General features: G+C 35.5%; 1 protein-coding gene across 1 annotated transcript; it reads left to right on the plus strand.

Moving 5' to 3' along the window:
- The first annotated feature begins 9,291 nt into the window (after positions 1 to 9,291).
- On the plus strand, positions 9,292 to 10,550 carry LOC115885517. The gene is made up of 2 exons (XM_030904467.1): positions 9,292 to 9,616; positions 9,697 to 10,550. Exons 1-2 carry the CDS (start codon positions 9,292 to 9,294, stop codon positions 10,548 to 10,550), a joined length of 1,179 nt encoding a protein of 392 aa, XP_030760327.1.

A 10,550-nucleotide genomic window follows, 5' to 3' on the forward strand; every position in this document is an offset into this window, starting at 1 on the left:
ATACGAAGGTTCCTGAACGTCTAGCATATGAACTTGTCTCGAGGAAGCACTATACTTCGTGCATACCTAAATCTGTTGCGACATAGTTTTGATCTCTATCATCTTCAATTAAAGCAACTATAACGGATACGACTTCTGGACTTAAAACTGTCTCTGCTAGAGTAACTGCCCAATAGCCAACAGACAATAATAATATAATTTTTCAATAATAGTGACATTGCATAAATCATAAACGCTATATATAATTTCTTAGGTCTGTTGGCTGGGACCAAAAGCAAAGGCATGGTTTTAATGTTACAATTTCGAATAAATATTCTGAAAAATCTTCTTCAAAAGCGAATATCTCCAATAAATAAAGCTATTGAGATGAAACAAAACATACTCATCCAAAACCCTTATTGGCTACTTTTTCGGACTAGTGAAATGGACTCTTAATGAATCATCATATGAATATATCATGTTCATATAAATGTATCACAATTGAGGCTGGTTTCCAAAGAGGACTGAAAACATCAGCAGTCTTTGTTGACCTGACTGCCGCCTATGACACAGTGTGGCGGCACGGCTTACTGTATAAGTCTGTCTGCGAATAGTTCGAAATATAAAATTAGCCAAGTTACTTAACACCATGCTGTGCGACAGACTTTTCCAGGTAACAATGGGTGACAAAGCCAGCAAGTTGAAGACGTTACAAAATGGGTTGCCACAAGGTTCCGTACTTGCTCCAGTGTTATTTAATTTGTATATATCGGACATGCCAGTATCGCAGTCCAAAAAATTTGCTTACGCTGATGACTTAGCTTTGGTAGTAAGTAATAAAAGCGTGGAAGCTACGGAACAGATCCCAACCAACGATTTGGAGATTTTGGGTGATTTTTATCGCAAATGGAGACTAACACCAAACCCCAGCAAAACAGAAAGCACATGCTTCCACCTAAATAATAAACTAGCTAACAGGGAGATTACAATATCATTTAATGGTGCTATTATTCGACATAATCCAACTCCAAAATACCTTGGGATCATACTGGATAGAACTTTGTCCTACAAGGCGCATCTAACCAACACCGCAGCAAAAGTACGGACAAGAAATAATATTATAAAAGATGAACTAGATGATTTTTTTCAAATTATTTGCTTTTTAATATATTCCACACATTTTCACCAAAATAAGTACATTTTGTCTTTCCTCGTATAATTGATAGATGGAAGCTTTCGTTTTAAAATTAGAAAGATGTACTAAAAAGCCAAATAATTTAGCTACAAATTGCTTAACAGATCATCAAAATCGGTCGACTAGAATACAATATCTTAAACTTTAAAATACATCAACATTTTAAAGTGCCAGTTTTTCGTGCTGACACTTTTTCCTGATGTTCAATGAAGTAAATATCTACATTGCTTGCCAATGAATCATACCATTATATACACTCGTATAATATAATAGTATGACTATTATATATTATTATTATTATTACTATTATATACGAGTGTATATAACAGTATGATTCATTGGCAAGCAATGTAAATATTTACTTCATTGACCATCAGAAATTATCTTGGGAACACATTAGCATTATGAGAATGTAGGATTCAAAAGAGGCCGAAAACCCAGAGGACGATCACTATCAAGATGGCTTGACCAAATAGCAAATATTACAGGACATCCATTTTAATCAAATCTCCGAGAGGCGGAAGATCGCCAACGATGGAAGATCAAAATCACCAGCTGCACATAGCCATAATGTCACGATTCTTCAGACGAGACGAAGAGACGACGAAGAAGAAGAGGATTGGAAAAAAAAAAACAGTAAGCAACTACCTTTACACAATGGTCCTTATACAATGGTCCTCAATGTCTGGTATTCCTAAATATGGAAAATAAATTTGGAGTTTGCTAATTTTTGGTCTGACAATGTTATGTAGTATATTTATGATAATAACTTTACTTAATTTATTATTTAATGATTTATATTATACAATTTTATTCACAACATAGATAGGAAAGCACATTGGACAATACTAACTTATACCACATCTAAAAAACTGGATAAATCGGTGCCATGGAGAAGTTAGCTACGCTATGATACAATGTTTATCAGGACACGTGTTCTTCAGGAATTACTTATATAAAATGAAGCTTGTCGATAGTCCAAAATACATCATGATAACGATACAGCAGCGCACACAATCCTGGTGGTGGACCTATGGGTGAAATACATTTATAGAAAGTCTAAATACAGAGGAACTAACTTACATTAAACTGGTTCCAACGATGCTTAAATCTCTAAGGAGAACTGGAAAGCAGTTTGGTTGGTTAGTTGGCTGCTGGAATGCTGATATCTGCAAAGAAAAGACGAAGCCAAAAGATCTGGAAAGTAAAATAATATTAATATACCTACCATTCTACTTGAGTGGTCAACTTTGGCCGGCTCAACCTTCGCTCAAATAACTAATACATGACACAAAACCGCCTCCCAGAAGAAATACCGAAAGGTAATTCCTCGGGGAGATACTCAAAGAGGTTTGTGGAGTTTTTTTTTAGTCGGTAAGGTATAGTATTTCCGAAGTTAGTGAGACTCTTAATTTCTTAGTCCGGACGATGCGGATAAAGGCACTGACAAAGACAGTACCGAAATTATCCCATTAGCTCCAATCTATTCCAACTGACTTCAGATAAAACTAGAATAGTATTTTAGAATAGTATTTGTAGGAGTAATTAGTAAGAGTAATTTAGTATTACTCTTATATATTTTGGTAAATTTCAATTTATTTTTGTATATCTCAAAAACGTTGTTGTTGACACGAATATATAAATATAGAAAACTTTATTTCTTTATAAAATGTCAAAATTGTTTACTTTATATCAATCTATATACGTGCTTCAAAAATTGCTTTTTATTACATAAAATTCATGCATGTAATATCCCTCTGAAATATATAAAAAACCTGTGATAAACTTCATCCTACACATTTTTCGTGTCTGTGTAAACATAGGGTGTTCAAGTTTTAAATCGATTTTTTATATCTAGAGCTTCGCACCCTTTCAAGTACGGTGTTGCATTTTATATCCTTAAGGTTTTCCAAAGAAATATTTTAATGGAAAAGAATTCCAATTGATTCCACTTTAGAACATCAGGATCGGACGGGTTTAAATTTTAGTTTTTAAATTAGATCAACCACACAACGGTATACATAATAATAGGAAATAATTTTAACCTAACTTGAAGTAATTAAAACTTGCTTTACGAATATATTTCATTTTTTTGATAATTTGGAAGTGTTTTGCCCTGGAAATTTATTGACTGCTAATGTTTGACTGCAACGCTATCAGTATTTATCATAAAAACAATTTCAATTTACTTGTCACAAAAATCTATGTTAATTTTTTTTTGAGAGAATGAAAAATACATTTATACAAATAACGAATACATAGTTAAAATTGAAAAGTCACAAGCAGTGTATATACAAAAACAAAACCTTAAGAAGTTTAGTGTTACAATTGTTTATGTTATAAACATAATAATCCTTTACAAATCATATTATTTTAGTACTTATTTACCTGCTATCGAAAGTTAAAACCAAAATCTTACAAAAGTTACCATATCGAAACACAGTGTCGAATATAGTCCAAAAATTACATATAAAATATTTACACCACACAACACATAATGTTTACTGCAATTAATAAACTAATGTAAAATTGTAAAATGATAACCACATATTTTTTAAAATTATTATTCTTAACACAAATCTATCTACATGGACTATGGCTGAAATCGTACTGAACCTTATTTATACTTCCTTGATCAATAAAATATAAAAAACTGTTCTTTTTATAGTTCAAAATAAAACACTAAATCACCACAATACACCAAAACACTTTTACTTTTACACTGGACGCGCGTTTCGCTAACCATGTTAGCATCATCAGCAGATGATTATCAACTTAGTTAATCATTAACTAAGTAGATTTAGTGTTTTATTTTGGTTCCAACCCTCAACTGTAATCTTTTTATAGTTTCCAAAATATTACTTCCTATATATACACTCCGAAGCAAAACAACGCAACGTACAAATTTTTGGTACGTTTTAAAGTGTTATATTTTTTTATTTTTAATCCAATTTTCATGATTTTTTTAGCAAACAGTAGATAAATATATTAACTTTAATTCGTAAACTAAGTTTTTTTTATAAATTTCATTATTTAGCTTATTATACAGGGTTAATCGAAGGGATGTTTTTTACCTTAACTTTAAAACACCCTGTGTAATAATTTCGTGAGCAAATTTTCCTAAAACATTATTTTCCGGTCAGAACCATGTCTCCTGAGCATTTTGTTTTTTTGGCGCATGTCAATACATGCCTTGGTTAATTTTTAAGAACGAAACGAAGTTGCCACCAATAATTTACAATTTGTTTAATTATCATTACTTGTTGATGTTATTTTCCAATATGAAGAGATAGCTATGGTAACTATTGTCGTAATGTCATATTGACAATTACTTCTTGTATACCTACTTTTGAATATGGTTTTGAGTATCGAAGATTGTGCAAAAGCCGTTGTTCTTGTTGAAGATAGGCAAAATTATGAATATGTGGCTAGAGTACTACACACTAATCGCTCTACGATAAAAAGGGTCGTGTAACGTATTAGATGAACTGGAAGCGTAAAGCGGGTAGTGGTAGGAAGCGAAAAATTACCGCTCTTGAAGATAGATATCTGAGAATAAACGCTTTGCGGGACCGTCATATAACTGCAGAACAAACAAAAAATAGGCTCAAAGAAGTTCGAAGAGAAAACGTAAGTGTATTTACAGTTCGTCAAAGATTACACGAAATTGGTTTACAGTTGCAAACCCGCAACTGGGTCTAAATTGTTTCCCCGTCACCGAGTGGCTAGACTGCGGTTTGCCAGAGAACATGCATATTGGAATTTGGAACACTGGAGTAATATTCTTTTTACAGATGAGTCGAGGTACTGCTTGAACTCATCAGATGGGAGAGAATGAGTGTGGCGACGAACTGGAGCGAAGTTTGCGGAGTGCACTTTTAGCACTTTCGGCCTTAGCCATGGAGGACTCGGTGATGGGATGGGGGCTGGAATATCCCGAGAGGCTCACACTGAATTGGTGTTTATTGATGGTACGTTGACTGCACATCGATATATTGAGGAGATATTAGCTAATCACGTAGTACCATTTTCTCAAAATATCGGGGATAATTTTAAACTTATGCAAGATAATGCGCGGCCGCATTCTGCAATGTGTGTCACTCAATACCTCGAATGCCTTTATAAATAAAATGAACTGGCCAGCGTGTTCACCAGATTTGAACCCTATAGCACCCGTTTGGGACTTACTTTGCAGTAGGGTTTGCAGTCGCAAAGTAGCACCAGCCTCAATTAATGAACTGCGCTTGGCCCTTGAAGCAAAATGGCAAAACATAACGCAAAATGAGATTTGCACCCTTATTGACAGCATGGACCGACGTCTACAGGCCGTTATAACAGCCAGGGGAGGAAATACAAAGTATTAGGTTACGTTTTAAGCTTTGTTTTAGAGTTTTTTTTCCTGTTTTTATACTTAGTTATTACTGTTATGTTTTTTTTAATCATTAGTTCTGTTATTGTTAAAATATTTATTAAAACCAAGATTTTTTCGTTATTCTTTAACGTTTCCTAATTTTCAATGTCGAGTTCTAATATGATATTACGAGAAGAGTTACCAAAGCCACCTCGTTATATAAAAAAGCACCAAAGAGTAATGGCAATCCAAAAAAATTGCAAATTTTTCTTCATCTTCATTTCTCTGTTAAAAATTAACCAAGGCGTGTATTGACATGCGCCAAAAAACAAAAGACTCTGGAGACATGATTCTAACAACCCTTCGATTAACCCTGTATAATAAGCCAAATACTAATGTTTATAAAAAACTGTGTTTACGAATTAAAGTTAATATATTTAGAATTTAGAATTTAGAATGAGTGGGAGGGGGGTTAATCACTTCGACCTTAGAGATCCATTGTGTCCCCCTTTCTTGAATCATAACTCATCATACAGTCCCAGGGCTTTGACAAAAGCCAGTATCTGAGACGGTTTTATAGAGGGTAGTTCTCCATCTCCAATATCAGTCGTACCAAAATTCATGGCACGAATGGTTGTCGTCTCGGCGCACTCAGTCATGAGGTGTACTGGTGTTTCCCCATCTTCCCCACAGAATCTGCATTCGCCGTTTCTTCTTAGTTTCAATCTACTGAGGTGTTCATTGAGGAGACAGTGTCCTGTTAAAACCCCGTGACAATCCGAAGATTGTTTTTACTCAGACCCAGGAAGATCTGTGATTTTCCTTGATCATAAGCCCTCAGAAACTTCTTCGAGCGTCTTAGACCATTGCAAGATTTCCATTCCAGGTTGCGGATGGAATCTTCCAAGTTCTTGAGTTCCGCCTTGAGTTGGTTACCACTTGGAAAGCAGAACGGTTCTGGTCCAGTTAGTGGAGCGTTCGCTCCTTTCCTAGCTAGATTATTTGCTTTTTCATTGCCTTCTATCCCTTGGTGAGCAGGCACCCAGTGTAGGAGGACTTTGTTTTCTTTGCCTAATTTATTCAGCTTCTCTATGCAGTCTTTGACCAATTTCGAATTGATTGATACTGAGTTGATCGCCTTTAACGCTGTTTGACTATCAGATAAGATGGCTATTTCTTGTTTCCGATAGTTCCTATCTAAGATAAGTTGTACGCATCTCTCGATAGCGTAGATTTCTGCCTGTAGGATACTAGGGTAAGGGCCCATTGGTTCGGAGTAATTAGCTCTCGGCCCAAACACTCCGATCCCTGTTCCCGGTTTTGGAAGCATCAGTATACCAAGTTATGATATGGTCTTTTAACTGCTGGGCAAGCGTTTCGCTCTTCCAATCCTTCTTATTGCTCAATACTACATTGACATGTTTGTCAAAAAGAAAATTCTAAAAAAAAAAAATTCTAATATATTTATCTACTGTTTGCTAAAAAAATCATGAAAATTTGATTAAAATTAAAAAAAATATAACTATTTAAAATGTGCCAAAAAAATTGTCAGTTGCGTTTTTTTGCATCCTAGTGTCCATGATTACTAGTGTTCGAATGCTAATTTCCAAAAATTCTCTCTTATGCTTGTTGTATTCAGTAGCTAAAATTTTGGTCTCCTTATAATTAATTTTGTGATTTGTAGTGTTTTCATGTTTAATCATATCAGTTTTATTTTTTCTTATCATACTTCTGTCCTTTTAACTGGTTTTCTAGATATTGTGCTATTTGACCGGTTTGACCAATATAAACGTTTGGGCAGTCTTGACAAGCAATATGGTATACAATATTAGTTTTTTTGTTAGTAGGTACGTTACACTTTAGAAATAGTTATATAACTATCGATAGTTATCGATATATTGGAAAAATCCCATCCGTACTATTTTTTCACGGTATATGTGTGTTTCTGATATTTTTCATTAAAACAAATCGTGAATATAGTGTGTTTTTAGATATATAAAAAAACTCGTAAATTCTATCCTTCGCATTTTTCGTGTGCGCAAACATAGGGGTTTCATATTACAAATCGATTTTTTGTCTTTGTAGCTTTACGTCCGTCCAAATCCTGTGTTGCAGATTTTGTCAACAAGATTTCTCCGAAGAAATATTTTGTCGAAAAAATGTCTGCTTCTCAGAATATCCAGGAAAATCAATTCGAAACGACGTCTATAACTCCGGAGGCGCTTCGAACCAGTTTTTGGAAAAGAATTTATTTCTTTCATCCTACGGTGTAGATATCGATTAAAGCTGGACGAAACTCTCCAGATTATACAAGAAAATGATAGCTAAAATATAGTATCCTCACTCTAATATACAGTAGACACTTGATTATTCGAGCTAATGTGGGCTGAACCCTAGCTCGCATAATACGTTTTTTTTAATTTATTATTTTATTATAATTAATTTTAAAGAACAACTAAAGTCAGTTTGTGTTGCTTCGGAAATTTTGCGGTTCTTCGAAATTCCCCGATATATGAAGGGGTCGTTGTATAAAAAATTGTATAATAAAATATGATAGACAATTAAATTCTGATTCTCCTAAAATATACAGGGCATTCTATTTAAATTAAACAAACGTTTAAAGCTAGAAATTATTTAAAATAAATTTTTAGACACTCTGTATGAGGTAGTATTATTTTTATTATTGCAACACAATAACTGATCAATAAATAAACTTCAGTAAAATTTAGTATTAAAAACTTTGATACCCTTGAAAAAATTAAAGTTTTTACTGCAATTTCACAAAATTGAAAATATTTCAAAAACGGTAAGGTTTAAGTGTAATAAACCTTAATAAAATTTACCTTTATTTTAATCGTAGAAACTAAAAATGTAATAATATACAGGGTGTTCCATTTAATAAAATACAACGATATTTTTTATTTATTTGGGACATTCTGTATCTTGTAAAAATATTTTTAAATTATAGTTCTAATAGTCCTTCAACGAACCCAAAACTTACAATTTGGAAAAATCTAATCGTTTAACTACTATACGCCGCCGTGTCGTATGTGGTAAACAACCTTGTATATTTAGATTAAATTTCTCATTTTGATAGTCAATCCCGGAAACCCGGGAATGTAAGTTCATATCCCGGGATTTCAAAACGGGATCTCTGAAAATTCTGAAAATTGGAAACCCTATTAGTAAACAGGGGGTGTAGGGGTGTGTTGGAGAGGTAGTACCTTTTGTCTGGTACGGTCACTCCAAGTGCCATAGGCGGGCGGAGGTCCCAGATAACTGGTCTTCACGAGACACCCAACTCTCACTTGCTGGCTCCAAGCGCCACACCCCGGTACACTGTGTTGACCCACACACCCCAAGTGAGGGTAGCCAGATATGCATGGAGAGCAATGAGCCGAATGATCGCCGGGATAAGCGATCGCACTCACTCTGCCAATGGTCTTTTCTCAAAGGGCGGAAGAGCGGAGTGTTGAAGGGCACTCTTTTGACCATGGGGTGAGAAATCGTCCCAAAAGGCGGATGAACTTTAAGAAGTCAACGGCATAAGAATATGGAAGGCAACGAGAAACCACCATATTAAAGATCCCTGGAGATTTCTCAAGACAAACAAAACATGGCAACGCAACAAAAGTCAATGGTCCCTAGTCCGCGGCAGACCTTAGATGGTCAAGGGGTGCTAAGAATCCCCTCGTGAAAAAACTCGAACTATTTAAAAAGCAACTGTGCAAGGACACTAAAGATTGGTACATGGAATGTCAGGTCCATGTATGTGGCTGGAAAACTTTACAACATAAGACAGGAAATGAACAGACTGGATATAAATATACTGGGAATAAGCGAGACAAGATGGCCGAATAGTGGACAAATAAGGGTTGACGACTCAACACTGTATTACTCCGGAAACGACAGCGCTAGCCACCCGAACGGCGTTGGAATTCTTTGGGACGCGAGAACTGGTCCTTCGGTCCTTAACTTTATTCCTATGTCCGACAGGGCTATGATGATACAGCTTAAGGCCACACCGAGGAATTTAAATATTCTCCAGGTGTACGCTCCAACGCAAAACCAGAAGAGAAAATTAAATTTTGGTATGCTGAAGTGAAACAACTGCTATCTTGCACCAGAAAAAATGAAATTACCTTTATATTATGAAATTTTAACGCCAAAGTTGGCAAATGGAAAAGCGAGGATGTCGTTGGCGACTATGAAACAGGCGAAAGAAACGAAAGAGGCGACACCTTAATCCAATTCTGTCAGGAAGAGGTCTTCTTTATCTGCAATACGTGGTTTAAACTACCTGCAAGGCGGCTCTATACGTGGAAATCGCCACAAGATTCAAAGCAAAATCCAATACGTAACCAAATTGATTATATATTAGCTCTAAAACGATACAGAAATGGAGTACTTAGTGCAAATACTTACCCAGTTTACAACATGAGTTTACTGAGAAGTGAGGCACAACGACAAGACGTGTCCAACAAACTCAACGAGCAACTAGGAAAGATCCAACAGCCAAATGCCTCTCAAACCCCTGGACTGGAAGACCACAATAACATAGAGAACATCTGGAAGAAAATTAAAGAAGCGCTGCAGGAAACACAAGAACAACTAACAACAAATAATAACGAGAAGCACCATAAAGCGTGGATGACTCAAGAAATTTTAGACCTCATGGAAAAGCGGCGAAGTTTTAAAGGCACAGACCCTCAGAGATATAGAGACACTCACAGGCTTATCAGAAATAAAATCAAAGAAGCCAAAGAACTGTGGATGACGGAGAGGTGCCGCGAAGTCGAGGAGCTCCACCAAAAACATGACTTATTTAACCTACATAAAAAAGTCAAAGAAGTCACTGGGAAACACAAACCTCGAACATGTACCAGAATCGTGGACGGTGAGAATAAACCAATCCTAACCGAACAAAAACTAGAGGAGGTATGGACCAATTACATAAGGGAACTGTTCGATGACGGTGGCCCCTCTTTTCACTCCCAAATGAAACGGAAAATGGTCCAGATATAA

This window comes from Sitophilus oryzae, unplaced genomic scaffold (assembly GCF_002938485.1).
Source record: "Sitophilus oryzae breed Bouriz unplaced genomic scaffold, Soryzae_2.0 scaffold_395_pilon_pilon, whole genome shotgun sequence".
Taxonomy (NCBI): Eukaryota; Metazoa; Arthropoda; class Insecta; order Coleoptera; family Curculionidae; genus Sitophilus; species Sitophilus oryzae.

Bases quoted from the DNA above. Each gene is read 5' to 3' on its own strand.
- LOC115885517 (XM_030904467.1), top strand. From the start codon at position 9,292: ATGTATGTGGCTGGAAAACTTTACAACATAAGACAGGAAATGAACAGA. The intron at 9,617-9,696 runs GTATGCTGAAGT...TTAACGCCAAAG, and splicing joins GAAGAGAAAATTAAATTTTG to TTGGCAAATGGAAAAGCGAG.